Source organism: Cyprinodon variegatus, unplaced genomic scaffold (assembly GCF_000732505.1).
Source record: "Cyprinodon variegatus isolate N-32 unplaced genomic scaffold, C_variegatus-1.0 Scaffold244, whole genome shotgun sequence".
Taxonomy (NCBI): domain Eukaryota; kingdom Metazoa; phylum Chordata; class Actinopteri; order Cyprinodontiformes; family Cyprinodontidae; genus Cyprinodon; species Cyprinodon variegatus.
The window spans coordinates 560217-577432 of record NW_015150697.1 but is presented as its reverse complement, the minus strand read 5'-3'; the positions used below and the strand labels follow the sequence as shown (position 1 = coordinate 577432).

The following is a 17216-nucleotide window of genomic DNA, read 5'->3' as shown; positions in this document are numbered from 1 at the left end:
AGAACCCGCTCTATTTTGGTCAGACCTCTGTGGTTTTAAATAAAATACTTCCAACAAGCGCTGCCCTTCTTATCTTACCTTATCTCTTACCTTAATATCTTTTGCACTCCCAGCTCTGCTTCCTGTTTAGTCGCCAGTACAACTGTCTCTAAAACTTACAAGATTGCAGGTTTCAGTAGATGCATAATGCAAATCTCCTGTTTTGCGTTGTGTGGAGGTCACTAGAGTACAGTAAATTAAACCAATGATAGAAATAACTATTTGACATAAATTTTAGTTTATAAAATTTATAAGAAAATTATCCAGCTGAAAGAAGCCATTAGAAAATGTATACTTAGACAACTTTTATTGTAATTTTCTGTACATAGAGTGTATACAAAATGAAACTTCGTTTTGTACAGCTTTCAGACAGTAATTGAGCAGCAGCTTAGCAGTGAAATGAACATTTCCATTTTATAAAGTGCAGCAGTGATCAGAGGTAAACAGGGTGGGAGAAAAACATGGTGCAAAGTGCATTGATATGGAAGTTCAAGGCAGTGCAAAGACAAATATGTATGGTGCAAAAATGCCATAGAAAAACAGTTTCTCAACAGTTTAGCAATCTGATGGCAACAGGGAAAAAGCTGTTGCAGAATCTGCTGGACCTGCAGTAGATGCTGTGAAGCCTCTTCCCTGAGGGCAGCGGGGAGAACAGACCATGGTGGGGATGTGAGGGGTCATTGATGATGTTACAGGCTCGGGACACGCAGCGGTTGGAGAGGAGCCCCAATGATCTTCTCTGCTTTTCTCACCACTCTTCTCACATACTTCCAGTCTGAGGCGTTGCAGCCTCCCCACCACCCAGTGGGACAGCTGGTCAGAACTCTCTCTATTGTGCTTCTATAGAAGGTCATGAGGATGGGTGATGGCAGGTGGGCTTTCCTCATCCTCCTCAGGAAGTTCAAGAGCTTCTGTGCCCTTTTGACCAGTGAGGTGGTGTTTACAGTCCAGGTAAGGTTGTCTCTGATGTGCACCCCCAGGAATTTGGTGCTGCTGACCACCTCTAACTAAACTAAACTGTTAATACATGAAACTCTGTCCCTCGCTTCTGAATGTTTCAGCCTAGACCAATTGGGAAAGGTTCAATTTGATTTAAAACTTCATCCAATTTTCCCATCTTTCCCATCTTTGTGAATTGTTGTGTCATGCTTTAGCTCATCTGCTCAAAAGGTTGAATATATTGTTCATATATTGAATTGTTATCTTAAATAGTCATTATGCCCACCTATATGCTGCTCAAAAGGATAATCTTTTTCTAACCATTGTCATTAAACTCAAGAGACAGCTATTTCTTAATAACCCAATCTAATTATAATATATTGAGAAGTTCCCATTTCTCACCAAAACCAATGCCATTTCCAATGCCAAGCCAGTCTCTTGTCAGAGAGACAGTCAAAGGGTCATTTTCACTGTAAAAAAAAAATGTGAAAACGACACGTGAGTGTATAGGTTCTCAAAGAAACGTGTGTGTGGGTATGCCCTATATGTGACCCCAGATGCATAAACATGCATAGCTTCTTTTATGAGATATGTTAACAGCTGTGGTTGCAGACGATTGTGATGGAGCAGATAGTGTGTTCCCTTTCAGTTATGCAACAACTTAGCATTTGTCAATATTCAAACACCTACAGCTCCCAAACACTGAACACACTAACATAAATTATAGCACATGCTTGGGAAACAATGTAAGGAACACAGACTCAGAGGATTTAAAGTGCATAGCCTCTTTAACCACTTAAACAGCGTTAAAACACCACAAATCACTGGTCATAGAAATATAATGCTGATCAAAATGAATAAATACAAAACATTAGATAAACCAGAATGAGATCAATTACAAAATACTAAGCTACAATGACAGCAGCATATACTTAAGTCAATTTTTTTACTGTCCTTAAGCAGCCGTTAATAAATATAATATAAAATATTTTGCATACATTCAAGTCTTAATTAATTTAGGAATGAAACCATTTCTAAAAGGTTACAAAAAATATGCAGTTAAAAAATGCAAACAATAACTTTTCTTCATTCATTTTGACATTTTTAGTCGACACATTCAGCTTGTGTTTCAGTCTAGACGTTTATAATATGAGTGTCCAGTTGGTCCCCCTGAGATCAGTGCAGAACATTATAGCATAACAATACTCTCTTATGGCAATCTGTGTTTCAGCTTTCAAAAGATTCCTCAAAGAAAGCCCTGCGGTCATATCTTAGAAGGGGTGTGTTCTCTCCAAGAACAGCTTCGGTGAAGTTAGGTCGTCTCCAGGCATAAACCATACTGTTAAGGAATCCTTGGAGGGACACAGAGGCAGCCTGAAATAATAATAATGAAAAACAGAAAGCTGTAAAAACTTCTTTCATCTTTAAAGAGGAAATACCAACACCTTTTAAAACCATGGAACTATAAATATTTAGTTAACATGGTATAAGAAACAAAGAAGAAATAAGCCTATCTGCTTTTTTTTTTTTTTTAGCAGAAAATAAAAAAGATAGTATTTCTTTGAGGGAACATTATGAAAAAACACCTTTTTTGGCCATGCATATAAAATGAGAACCATAAATGAATTAACACCTATAATATAAATCCACAGCATTCAGCAAGTTATTGTAGAGAGTTTAGTTATTGAAATACGTCAAATAAATATGTAGCTGCTTATCGCCAAAAATATGTAAAATATACTAAAAAAGAATACCATACCATACCAAATTTATTTATAAATCACTTCCAAAACCCAAAGAGTGGTGTATAAAAGTAGTAATTAAATAAAAAGCAATAATAAAATACTAAAAGAAATACAGTTAGAGAAAGTCAACATCTCAGATTGTGTTAAAAGCCAAAGGGAAAAAAAGCATCTTAAGAAAAGATTGAAATATATATATATTTTTTTTTAAAGCATGGTCCCTCTTAGCTTGCATTTTGTCTTTGGCACCCTCACTAACAAATGGTCAGCTGATCTAAGGGAGCGAGAGGGTGTGTAGGGATGAAGCAGCTCAGACAGGTATGACGGGGCAAGACCATTTAGAGCTTTAAAAGGAAATAAAAGGATTTTAAAATCAAATCTTAAATGTACTGACAGCCAATGTAATGAGGCTAAAATAGGGGAAATATTATCAAATTTGTTTGTACCTGTTAAAAGATGTGCAGCAGCATTCTGCACCCCCTGAAACGTATGAATTACTGATACCCTTATAAAGTGCATTACAGTAATCCTGCCAAGTGGTTACAAAGGCATGGAGCACTGCTTCAAAATGCTGATGTGAAAGGATAGGTTCAACCTTTACTAGCTGCCTCAAGTAGAAGAAGCTGGATTTTACAACGGCTCTAATGTGAGATTCAAACTTCTGACTAGCATCTGTTTTAACCACTAAATTGGTAAGAATAGGCCTGACATGCTGTGCCAAAGATCCAATATCTGTAAGGGAGTCTTCAATGGAACTGGTAAAAATCACCACCTCTGTTTTTTCCTTATTGAGTTTTAAGAAATTTAGGAATATCAATGCTTTCAAATCTTCCAAGCATAAAAGCAGAAACTGAAGAAAAGTGGAGTGAGTCATTCATGTAAAAAGATATAAAATGAATGTGTGACTGCTGATGAACAAAGCTGTTGTTTGTGAGCATAAAGGTTATCAGGAAAAAAAATAATTTAAACTGTTACTTTGTATGTTTTATTGTCTTTCATGTTCACAAATGGTGCTAAATAATTTTTTTCTTTTGGCAAAACAAATAAAAGTATGTATATTAGTATTTTCCTTTATTTACACCCACCACTTCAGGGGACTTTTGATGTAATACTGTTTGCATGCTAGACGATGTTCATGTCATAAGATTTAATCAGCTATATTACTGTTGTATAGTTGGAGATTTATGGCTAAAACACAGACTGCTGGTGTGAAGAGACTCTTACATAATGACTTTATGGCTCACAGCAAAGTCTGTTCTATTCTGTTGACACCTGCTTGTGAGGAATGTGTTGACACATGCCTGCGGTTCTGAACCGGACTAGAAATTATGTCTGCCTGAATAATGTCAGAATATTGAATCACATTTTTTGTCTCCAGCTAACATTTGCCACTGGGGTGAATTGCAAACTGTATTAAAGCAAATGGAGAGTCTATTCCAAACTCAAAGCTGCTGCTTTTAGACAGGAACTCTCCTCTTCCCTGGATATTTTTTAAGTTTGAATTTGACACCTTTTCTATCATTGTGCCTTGATTTATCCTTTTTACACTATTTATGTACTTCTTAAGTATTTCTTAAGTTCAGTCCTAGAAATTATAATAATGATATTTTTTTTTGTAATGCACTTAATAAAAAAAAAGAGTGAAAAGAGTAAAATTGTTAAAATTCAGACGAATGGCTTGTATAAATGTATCTTCCTTTTCTGATACTAACCTGCATCACATAAAGTCCAAATAGGCTGTTTTGATTAACCTCCGTCCAAAGAGACAGCAGAAGGAGGAGAAGAGCTGCAGGAAGATCAAATATGAAACATTAATTTAATGCTAATTTACAGTGGATTGTCTGTTTTCATTGTGTGTGTGTGTGAAAGTACCTGGTGCCCAGCAGAATAATATAACCATAACGATATTTCGTGCTGTAGAAAACACTCTTTTGAATTGCCTTCTTGAATGTCCATCTCCCTCCACCGGGAAGAGCCCTTCCTGCCTGTACCTTTCATACCATTTACCAACTTTGTAATAAATAACCTAAAAAAGAAATGCACCGTTAATACAAACTGCTTTAACAGTTGCAGAACCAAACATGGTAATGCTGTCAAACCACGGCGACAATATAACAAATTCTATTTGAAATACATCATTGCATTAAAATGAATATGACTGTATGTGACTTACAGAGCAAGAAAACATCACTATTATCACTATAACGGCAAGGAAAACTCTGATGAAAGTATCGTGTCCCGAATCCTAAAGAAAAAAATATATAGTTAGCAAAAATGTACATAATTTTTCAAAATGCTGTAATTACAAGCATACAAAGTGTATTAAGACAGATCAGGACACTCACTAATGTGGCGCAAGGGTCATTCCTGATATGCAGGAACAAAATACAGCTGCAGAAAATAGGAGAGAAATTAAACAAAACCCCTGAAAACAAATCCTCCTTTATTAATACGATGCATTTTGAAATAATGAACTTTTTCATTCAATAAGGGCTTCATGCTTACCTGCTACAATATGAGCTGTCGTTGTCAAAAGGCCCATCCTGATATCTATCATGTTCAGGAATTATAATCCCAAAGTTGATCAAAAGAGTGCACACATAAATTAAGTAAAATGCAAGTGGGACAAACCTGAAATAAAAGAGTGATCAAATTAATGCTTCGAGAAATTTTGTTATGGAAATGGGAAAATAAAAGACTCACCACAAAGAGGCAAACATAGGAATCTCTATGATTCTTCTCCCGTACTGGTCCTGTTAATCAAGAGAGGTAGAAGGAGGCATTAAATGACTTTGCTCGTTATGTAGAAATGTAAACCAAAATACAATCTTTTTATGGCCTCACAAGTTCATCTTCATCATCATCTGATGCTCTTTCCCTCCACCCCTGGATAGCATTCTTCGACTTCCAGGCGTAAACAACAGCCAACAAGAATGAAATGAAATAAAATGTCTAGAAGATATAATCACACAGAGAAAAAGAAAATGTCACAATGTGGCATGATAAATCAATAAAAGGCATGATTTTAAGTAGGAATAACTTTACTTAAATGCATGATGCTTAAAATATTTCAAGCTTGCAGTCAGTCAGTTCAGGGAAAGTTCAGAATATCTTGGTAAGTACTATTTTTATGCAGCTTATGGAGGACATTTTTACTGTTTCTGTGAATCCTCTCACATCGTGACTTTATGTGAAACTTTAACCAAAAGTAAATGCATCTATAGTCTAGATGTAAAGGATGTGCTGAGTCACAAGAGCCATCTTTATTCATTTGTTTTAAAACTTGGAGTTAAGCCAATGTGGAATAAATGAGAGATGCCACAGCTGTTCAATCTGCCATATTCTAAAGAAGGCCTGAATAGTAGAGAAAATTATAATAAGATGCATTTTGATAAATAGCTCTTACTGCTCTAAGGGTAAAGAGAAATGCCAGCATGTTTACCTTATACCGTAAATCTCACTCTACTGAAATAATAAAAGTTCTTTAAATGGTTTTTGTCAATTAAATCTTCTCCGATAGATTTTTTACCAGAATTTACTGAAAACTTGAAATTATTTAATTGAACCTATTTCCCTGTGTTTCTTCTTGTCCTTTAAATCCAAGGCCCACTGAAGCATTTAGGTTAACAGGCTAATCCAGATTCTGCTGCAGGCTTTCTTCTGTTAATACATCTGAGAAGAGGTTTGGTTAATGATTTGTTTTTAACTGGAGCTATGGTTCCTCACCATTGACAGCGGCAGGAGGTAAGGGCAGACTTCAGGATCACTGTCATGGTGAACTTTGTTCATGACGCTAGCATACAACAAGACGATAGCAGCCAACAGGTCCGCCAGAGCGAGCTGCACCAAGAGGTGAACCTGGAAAGAAATACAACCTCTGATCAGAAAGACCTCAACAAATATGATTCATTCTGCATCATATTTCTTTGCAAAACCCTTTTTGTGTTTTGCTTTGTGTCAACCACAAATTTCAAGGTATTTTATTCAGATTGTTTTGGGAAAGACCAACATAAAGTAATGAATACATCTACACTGAAATATTTATTTTTCTTTTCTAACAAACATCTGAAATGTTAAATTTTTATTAACTCTACATGAGTTGAAACTTTGTTGAAAAATATTTCTTTAAAATTACTAGTTGTTTACATTGTGACAATTTATCAGAAACCCTCTCACGCAAAAATATTAAGATCAGTTGTCATTACATGACAAAATGTTAAAAAGTTTAAGGTATTTTAACACTTTTGAAAGGAAATATTGGTGTACCAATTAAAAAAAAATAGAACAGTTTCAAACAAAAGTAAAGCTTGTCAATTCAAGCACCTGAACTCACCTGCCCTCTCAGACGTCTCCATTTTACTATAGAAACCAGCAAGACGGAAGAACTCCCAGTCACACTGCAAAAAGTAATTTGTTGGAATTTTTAATGAACTAAGAACAAACCCTTTCCTCAACTACAACAATAATAATAATAGTAATAAGTAACTAACGTAGAAGCTAAGGCATTAAAGCTTCTGGTTGAATAAAATGTCATAATTCCAAATGCAAACTGCCTTAGTTCAATTTGAGACTGGGTCAATTGGATAAGCCAACATAAATGTGAAAATTATTTTTGATGTAAGGAAATATTACAGGTAAAATTTTGTTGAAAGGGATATAATACATTATTTTTTGATAAAATCTGTTGATTTTAATTCTATTTTGATTAAAAGCCATAATTTCACAGTGCTAAAGGAAAATACTCATTAAGATAGCCAAAAAACGATCTTACTGTAGGGGAAACTTAAGTGTGATCAAAAATTACATGAAGCTCAGGTGATTCTGTCATCTTATTTTTACTGAATCCTCCCAAAAAATGAAAACACAACTAAAGTCTATCAAGTGTAAACAACAACCATAAAATGATAACCCCCTACTCTGATTAGTGGGAATAAAACAGTATTCTTTTAACATTGACTTTGAAAGACCTTACTGTGGGAAACTATAAGAACTGTGTGACAACTACAAGTTATGAAATTCACACAACTGCATTATGTAAGCATACTTCTGAAATAAAAAAAAAAGTAGACATGCGGCTCTGCAGGTTTGGCAAATGTCTCTTGGTGAATTAATAGAATGACAATCAGCTGCTAACAATGAACTGCGCTTACATGGTCATAATCCTCTCTGCAAGAATTCATTAAGTTTAATTAAAGAATATATAAGTAATAACAATACCTGAGAGAAAGCAACACTATGTACAACACAGAGAGAGCGTCAATCTGAAAAGCAAAACAAAAAATACAGTTTAAATCAATACCAGAATGCCCTTCAGACTTCCCAAATATATTCCCAACTACCTGCATTGCGTCCAGTAAGCCACTGAAAACGTTTGTTGAATTCAGTGTAGCCATAGCTCTCATTCACTACAAATGTCACTATAAAATATGTCTTCACTGCAGTCCTCTGTTAAACTGCTTTAACCTGTCACATGGCACCTTTTTATAAACTCCTGCACCTTATCACATGTTGCTGTTTTGACTCCACCTAGGCTTTTGAGTGTAGCTGGCATCACAGCATTCCTTTCAAATGGCAATCCCCACATGGAGTAATCTCATTCCCAGTGACCTTACAACAAATTTCCCGTGGAAATTCATTATTGTAAACTGATCATGTAATTCATAAAGACAAAAATGCCTGTTTGTTTTCCCTTGCTCTTCTGACAACATTTTATGAAATAACCCAAGTCCAATAAAGAGACATCTTAACTGCAACACATACCTCCCAATGTTGTTCTTGCATGTGTAGGCTACATGTAGACTTCATATATAAATATATATATATATATATATTTATATACTCTTCCTCAATAGTCGTGGGTGGTCTTCCCCCTTTTTTTATCCAAACTCGTGTCAACCAGAGGCCTGGGAGCTGGAGGGTTCTGTGCAGTATTTTTGCCGTCCCTAGAACTGCACTCTTCTGGACCGAGATGTCTCATGTATTTCTAGGAATCTGCTGTAACCACTCCTTCAGTTTGGTGGTCCCTGCCCCGAGGGGCCCAATGACCGCGGGTACCACTGATGCCTTACAGGAGAACTGACTGGAGAACTGAGACTGAACTGCAAATTAAATGCACCATGAAGCGTTATCACAGATCCTTCCTCCCAGAAGCTGTAAGACTTTGTAACACTCACTGTTCCCAATAACCTCAATTTTGTCACATATCCATTACTGTAAAAAAGTCCACAACTGTATATTGATTCTGTATATTTATTCTCCAGATGCACAGTATTTATATTGTAAAAACACAGTATAACACAGTATTAATTTGCACTGCCGACTGTTTATTCACAGTACCAATTGTTTACATATACATTTGAAATAACGTACTTTAACCGTAATATGCAATTACCTTCCACTGCACTTTAATTTAACTGTAAAAACCCTTTTTATAGTAATATCCACCTGTATAATATATTTGGTACATATCCAGCTGTAAATTTAGTTCATAACACTAGTTATCTATATTTTATATTCATCTATTAGTAAGATTTTGTTTACAATGGTATTCATCTCTATACTTATTCAGTAGAAACCCATGTCCTGTATTTATAGAACTATTATTTATCCTGCACTTGCTGCTACTGCACTTCTGGTTAGAGCTAAGCTGCATTTCGTTGCCTTGTACCTGTAGCTGTGTAATGACAATAAAGTTTAATCTAATCTCATCTAAAAAAAAAATGTTATGTTTATTTTTCCTAACTCTGTCACTTATTCTGTTATTTTTATACACTTTCCTAGGGTGGACATTTGTGTGGCCACTTTTGGTATAATCCGTTAAAGCTGCTGCTGTAACACCACAATTTCCCCATTGTGGGACAATAAAGGGATTTTCTATTTTATTCTCTATATAGGGACTTCTGCCTGGAAAAGCTATACATTGTTGCGCAACAGCGACGCCTAGTGGTATTTCTATTAAACCGTCAAAAATCCTGAAAAAAAACAAAAAAAAAAAAAACGTAATACACCTTATTTTATTACTGAAGTTACTGAAATCTGTTCTCTAATTTGAAAATAAATGCCCATAAACCATGTATACATTTAGGTTTGTATAAATATAGACTTAATAAAATCTTTGGTTGTTGTGTTAGTGGACTGATGACGCGGTGTCTTCCACGTTTACACCGGACGTGGCAGTCTGGACTAGTGAAATCACAGTAACTTCCCTCCTTCACCTCGGACCCGTTTTAAAACATATTTGGTTTCGCTGTAGCTGTGGTTTAATATCAGTTTTAGTTTTATAGAGTCGGACATCCTCGGGCAGCCATGGGGCTCACCATCTCGTCCATCTTCGGTCGGCTGTTTGGGAAAAAACAGATGAGGATTTTGATGGGTGAGTGAAAGTTTGGTTTGGCTAACGGGCAGTTAGCATCGCTTCCCCGAGGAAAAAAGAGGTGAAGTCCCGCTTTAAGAGCAGCTGTTAAAGGGTATGAGGGGGAAAAACGAGTGAAAGGCTGGGTGTGTATTGTTTCCGGAAAGAGAATGAAGTTTTCCCCCCGAAAAAAAGGCGTTTTACGTAAAGAGGTTTGAAACGACAGGCTTTTAATGTGGCCTCCATTAAAGAATGTTAGCAACTTTTTAATCAAAAGTAAGATGGGGGAATTTTATAAAATATGTCTCTCAAAATTCTCAGTTATTACAAAAAAAAAACATGAAAGAGTTCTGTTACAGTCCTTAAAGGAAGTTTGTGGAGTTAAAGTTTTTTTTTTTAAGATAAAAAAAGATCTTTTATGGTAAGGAAAGTCTCTTTTATTATTTCCTTTATAGATTTTGAATAAAACATTTCAAGAATGGATTTAAAATATCCCATATTAAGTTAATATTTTTTCTTGTACCCTTGATAGTTTCATTTGGTGATTGAAATCCTGCTGACAAATACACAAACATTAAAATAAAGTTTTAAAACAAATTACACTCTTTGAACTGTCTATTATAATAGTTATATAATAAAACTAGGCCTGAAACAATTGAATCGTGATGAATCAATTATTAAAATAATCGTCAACTAATTTAGTATTTGATTAATCGTCAACTGGAGTATAAACTCTAAATTATGACTTTAGTTGACAGAGAAACCCACTTAGAGCAGTAATTATATCAAAATTGTACTATATACAATTTTGCATTAGATAAAAAAAAAAAAAAAAGTCCTTTTTTTTCTCTCATTATGCCCTATCCCAAACTCCAAGTGGAAAAGTTTTATTTAATTTCATAAAGAAAAATGTTCCTTAAAGGTATTGCAGAGGATTTTTGCGAGTTTTTTAAAAGACCCGCCCTCTCCGCTAAAAAAAAAAATGCACATGCACAACCCTGTGTCCGCTCCCCATAGGGAACGCCTATTAAAAGTGTGCACGAGCCCATTCCTCATGCACGCTCTGTTTAAAAGTTGCTGTTCTCATAGCTCATGCGAGCTTACCACGCCCGCACGTCCACCCTAACCCCTAAACCCCTCAATCACTATATAGAGTGGGGACTCTATAGTGAACTTTATAATGAACTCAGGTAACTTACCTTTTCCATAATTGATCACTTCTTTTTTCTCCCCTTTGGTCACGCAAGTCCTCCTCCACTGTGTGGTACCTACACTATCTTTGTTATTAGTCGCCGCTGTTGGGTAGGAATAGCCTATGGCGACATAGAAGAGCTCTCTGTGCAAAGCATTCTAGGATATATCTGCCTCTTCTGAGGCCTTTCTGTTCTTCTCGTACACTTCGTAGACACATATTCTCTTACGACCCTCGTCCATTTTCAAAGAACCATGGGGAGAATATTGAGGTTCACCGAAGCTCACCACAGATATACGGCTGAAAGTGCGCATGCGCAGAAAACTATAGCTAACTGGGGACGAGCATTTAGGACGGCCTTACGTAAACATATCACCAGAATTACTGACAAATAGGGGGAGCACTTATTTTGATGATCCCCCCTGGAAATAAAAGATCGTCCTCTATACCTTTAAGGAACCTTTGGCTATCCGATTATTAATCTAAAAAAATAATTAACAGTTTAATTGATTTGCAAAATACTTGCAAGTCTAGTTGCAGCTCTAAATAAAACTTAAACTTTTTCATGTCATATAATGTCAAATCTGTTTGCATTTCATGATTAGTTAAAGGAGAAAATGAACATGACAAATGTCCAAAGTTTAGTTGGAGAAAAAGGCTTAAAGGTTCCTATTTTGTTTTGTTTTTTTTTGGAGGGGAAGCTGTTTTACCAACCGTTACCCTAAAATGCAACATGGCTCTCTAGCATAGCTTCTTATTCAAATAATCCTGAACATTTGAAGGAAGCTACCCTTAAATTTTTTTTCCAGTCTACAGCAGATTGACATGTTCACCTCGTTTTTTAATAGCATTGTATAACTTATTTTATTCCTTATTTCAGTTTAAAAGCTATTCTTGTGATTAATTGAAATCCAAATTAGTTGGATCCAGATACAAAATAGTCACGAATGAAGCTTTAAACCATAATCTAGTTTGCATTGGACAGTGATGTACAAAGAGGTCAGTAAATATTTACAGAGAAAATGGAGGTAGGGAGGAGTGGTGCACCATTATTTATCTTTCTGTATGAAACGCTTAGAGTACGTAAAGCATCTCTGATCAGAGTAAATACTTATCAGAGAAGTAAACTAAAATTTGGGAACCAATTGTCTAAATTAAACATTTAATCAGTTTGGAATTCAGTATTTTTGTTTAAAGAAAAAAAAATGCTAATTAAAACAGCTGTTAAGGAGGAGCTTATCTTAGACCAAAGAAACAGTTAAGATGATTTCGTAACAATGTTGATTCATGGTTGGTGGGATGTTAAGATAATAAAACTAACAGCTGCATAAGACGGTTTTATCAAAATGTCTGCAAACTAAAACTTTGAGTTCCTCAAAAAGTGACAGATTGAACTATGAGTAAAGAACTGTTCTGTTGTCCAGTATCTCTAAAAGGAAAACTGTTTAGCTAAGAGTAAGTAGCACAAACAGTATTACTTTGAATTAAGTAGTTGCAGTCTTTTACGATTAGGACAGGAAATATCCATACTTTGTACAGCCGTACAGCGTTTCTCCTTTGTTGATCAGATTATGAGTTGTTCCTTAAATAACTTGTCATGTTTCATCTCCTCTCCTCAGTTGGATTAGATGCTGCTGGAAAAACAACCATTCTGTACAAACTGAAGCTTGGTGAAATCGTGACCACTATCCCAACCATAGGTAAGATGTTTATTTGAAACTAATCTCTTTATTTCAAATTCCTTTTTTAGTGTTAATGATTTTAATATATATTTTTTTTAATCTGTCACCTTTTTTCTTCAAGGTTTCAATGTGGAGACGGTAGAATACAAAAATATCAGCTTCACTGTTTGGGATGTTGGCGGCCAAGACAAGATCAGACCTCTGTGGAGGCATTACTTCCAGAACACGCAGGTATGAGAGCAACATTGGTTCAGATTCACAAAGGAAACCCTTCTATGGAAGAACTCTATTATTTATTTTTAACAGTGGGGGATTTCTTATAGTGCAGTGACTAAACTGTTTAACGCTTTGAGTAGTTCCTTTCTTTATTTCTTTCCTTCTTTCTCTTTATAGTTTCTTTCCTTGTTTCTCTTCCTGTTACTGTCTTAAGAGGATGTTAAGTTAGTTCTTTTTTTAACTTTGTATTTGGGAATGAAAAGATAACACAGATATGAAATAATAAATTATATTAAAGCAGGGAATGTAGTTACTGACTGGATAACTTATGGTAAAATAATGGAGCCACTCAAAAAGGTGTAAAATATAGTATCACCTTATAATTGAATTATTTAAAACGCATTCCCTCACCAACCCGATTCTGCGAATAGCATCAATATGAGTCTTTGCTTGAAAAAAAGCCTTTGATTGCTTATTTAAAAGGAATTAAACAGCAAAGATTATATAAGTAATCAAAAAAGACAAACATGGATTTTATAAAAAGAAAAAGTTCCCTTTCTGTTGTCTAAACATTCACTTTAAATGTCCAGACTGAAAAACAGAAATCTTTTTATTTTTGTAATATATCCTGGAAGGTTTTAGCTACAAAGTGAATTGACTAATCTATTAGAAAATCCAAAACATTATTTCTATCATAATGCCACTTCTATTCTTTTTTTTATTTCTTAGGGGCTCATCTTTGTAGTGGACAGTAATGACAGAGAAAGAGTGACTGAGTCTGCAGAGGAGCTGTCTAAAATGGTACGTATTAAAAAGCTTTTTTTTGCTTGTTTTGAAAACTACATTAAATTCTCTTGAATATTTCTTTCCTTGCTGGAAAAACCCAGAAGTTTCCCATCTGTGAAGCAATGAAATATTATTGTAGTCCATTTTATTTTACACCTGATATTATGACTATCACTGTGAGCTAAAGTCATCCAGAAATTCCTTGGGAGTTACTAGATACACTTGTTTGACATCGTCATTCTTAGAAGAGGTTCGGCCAGTTTACTAGAGGCAGGAATTCACAGGAGAATAAATGTCTAATAGATGAGGACAGTAGCAGTGATTACAGCAGTTTAGGATTCTTTTTAGCCATTAGTGAGTTTCGTTTATCTTAAATTTCTCATCTGCAAATCCCTGAGGACTTTACTACTGATAAAAAATAACCTGCATGTTCATTTGTGGAAGCAATTTTACATTACTTTTTAGTTAAGGAGATCTATGCATGATTATTATTTGATGCATGTCTGCACCCAAAACAAAATGATGCAAAGAATATGGTTACAGGTATATTATTTACAGACCTAAACCCGCAGTGGTCCTTAGTTTGATGCGCTCTATAAATGGGACAAAAATGCACATTTTTATTTCCTTTTTTTTTTCTTTAGTATACTTGTGAACCTGAATCAAAACATTATTTGTTGATTTTGACTTTCAGCTGATTAAAATCAGTATCTGTGTTTTCATGCCTCATAAGTCACATCTATCTTCTTTATGTGCAGCTTCAGGAGGATGAACTCAGAGATGCTGTTTTGCTGGTATTTGCCAATAAACAGGACCTTCCCAACGCCTTAACAGTCAGTGAATTGGCAGACAGACTTGGCTTGCACGGCCTTCGCAGCAGAACTGTGAGTAACTTGAATAAAACAAAAATCTTACCGCGCTCGCTGTTGAATTGCGGACCTTGTTGGGATGCAAAACTTCCCATCCTGACAGTCAGGTGTGCTTCGTCTCCACAGTGGCACATCGAGTCCACCTGCGCCACCCAGGGCACCGGGCTGTATGAAGGACTGGACTGGCTGTCCAAAGAGCTGTCGAAGAACTAATGAAGGATGGACTAGAGGGCAGACTGAGACTGATCATCACAAGACATAAAGGAAAAACATGAACATTCAATCCAGAACCAGTTTGTTTTATAGCACCAGTGTTTACAGAAAGAACCAGGCTGTTGGACGGTTAGCTCAGCTATAACACCTTCAGTGTTGTGCTCCTTGTTCTTCATGTTAAGTAATGCTCCTTTTTTGTGTAGTCTCTACTTTTTGCACTCTTGCATTTACATTTCCTGTTTTATGGTGAAAAAGTGATTTCGTTTAAAGATTTCAGAAAACAATATGCATTCATAAATTTGGGATCTTTGGTAAAAGTCAAATGGTAGACCCTCCCCCACAAGCTGATAATCACCATACCCTCTGTTGTAATTGTATTTCAAGAAGCTTGATTTATTTTTGTTTTATGGATCTTTTGTACTTCCATGACTGCTTTTTTTTCTCTGTAGTTTCTGTGGCTTGATAATCTAAAATGATTTGCTTATAGTACAGAACTTAAAAGGAACAGGATCGCCTTCTTGTCCTCTTTTGGCACAAACTCCAGTTATTCATTTCCTTATAGCATTATTATTAAAGCTCTTCCTGTTGATCCATTTATGTCTTCATGCTTTTCAAAGATAAAGCTATGAAACAGTCTGCTTTGTGTTGCATTACATGCTGTATTTCAGCAGAACCACACCACTGTGAGTATAGACTGTCCTACAAATTGTCTTCCTGATAAATCTGGATTTAAACATGTTTAATTATCTGAGTTTATATCTGTGTGCTTTATTTTGTGTTTAAAAACCAGCAAAAGGCTTTCTGATGTCTAACAAAGCAGTTTCAGTCAGAAGGAGGAAGGAAGTGTTGGTAACACAGGACCTGGGGCAATGAAACACAATGAAGTTCCAAATAGTTTTCCCCTTTTTTAATTCAGTAACCCACAATGTTGACTTTAATTTACTATGTAACAAACACTGTAAAGTATTAATTACTTCCCCTTCTTTTAAATAAAACACATACGGACCTATCATTTTCTTAGTGTACATTCCAGCTTTGAGATATTCACTATGTGTCTAAAAAAGCTCTGAATAAAGCCACTGTTACAATAACCTGTTCAGTCTTTTTAATGATTATACTCTTTTGTTAGTTCCTGAAAGAGGAATTTCAGTGTCTTCGTAAAATGACGTTTGTTACTGGAAGGCTCTCTGAATAAAGATCATGTTCTTTCTGATGCTTACACTCATTTTCAACCCAAATTTCCTTTCATCACTTCTGCCCTAAATCATTTCTTCCTCTTGAAATTATTTTAACTGTTAACGACACTAAAAGTAATATGAAGATTTTAAATTAGCGCAGCCTTTGTTCTGACCCGAATCTGTGGCGGGAGATAAAGATGAGGGTCATGGAAAGAGGCCCTCCAACTTCAGATTTTGAGTTGATCAAACTATGTAAAAAAAATCAACAGTTTTTGTACCAATTACTAGGGGGCTAAAAATTTTTTAAATATTAATGTTCAAATTAAATCCTTTTATTAAGTCTATAATTTTGTTCTGCCCTATTTCATATCAGGAATAAACTTTTTGTTTACTGAGCATATTTTAAGTCCTAAAACTGATAAGAAAAAATATTGGGCATTGCTGTACTTTTTGAATAATTTCACATCAAAATATAAGTGAATAATGAGATTTCTATTTCAAAGAGATCATATCTCTTGACATGCAGACGTATCGTTTTTTTATACTTTCTATTAAAATTCATAAAACCTTTTATAAAATTAAAAATAAAATCAAAACATGAAGCTGAAATAAATAGAAAGCACTACATTCAAGCTTTTATTGAAACAGGTGAAATTTTATTTGAAAGTGATAAAAAAAACTTAAAATTTAATTAAACAGATTATTTTCACATTCATAAAACCAATGGTTGTTCATACATATGTATACCATAGCTAAAAACTGTAAATGTGAATAAAAAAAAATCTCAAGTATCCTTTAAAGGGGAAATGTCCCAGCTAAACCACTCTTACTCCCGTGGAATCGGTTGTTTTAAGTTGTTTTTCTGCTGCATAACACACCTGTTGTTACACATACATGATTTTGCTTTGTAATTTCACAGAAGTCTTGTTTGTGTCTATAAAATTCCTTAGAGATTAACATGAAAATGCATGCCTGTTTGTTTCCAATGGATGAGCTGAACTATATATAT

General features: G+C 35.1%; 2 protein-coding genes across 2 annotated transcripts; one reads left to right on the top strand and one right to left on the bottom strand.

The window, feature by feature from the left end:
- Window positions 1-1943: 1943 nt before the first annotated feature.
- On the bottom strand, window positions 1944-8065 carry LOC107089227. Its single transcript, XM_015381890.1, has 12 exons — window positions 8060-8065; window positions 7938-7981; window positions 7054-7117; window positions 6447-6578; window positions 5565-5672; window positions 5424-5473; window positions 5226-5351; window positions 5066-5111; window positions 4894-4965; window positions 4593-4746; window positions 4433-4506; window positions 1944-2352 (listed from the first exon to the last, which is right to left on the bottom strand). The coding sequence occupies exons 1-12, from the start codon at window positions 8063-8065 to the stop codon at window positions 2206-2208; spliced, it is 1023 nt and encodes a 340-aa protein (XP_015237376.1). The 3' UTR covers window positions 1944-2205.
- A 1812-nt stretch (window positions 8066-9877) lies between these two features.
- Window positions 9878-16228, top strand: LOC107089245 (ADP-ribosylation factor 5-like). The gene is made up of 6 exons (XM_015381922.1): window positions 9878-10092; window positions 12883-12963; window positions 13067-13176; window positions 13891-13962; window positions 14706-14831; window positions 14943-16228. Exons 1-6 carry the CDS (start codon window positions 10026-10028, stop codon window positions 15027-15029), a joined length of 543 nt encoding a protein of 180 aa, XP_015237408.1. The 5' UTR covers window positions 9878-10025; the 3' UTR covers window positions 15030-16228.
- The last annotated feature ends 988 nt before the right edge of the window (window positions 16229-17216 follow it).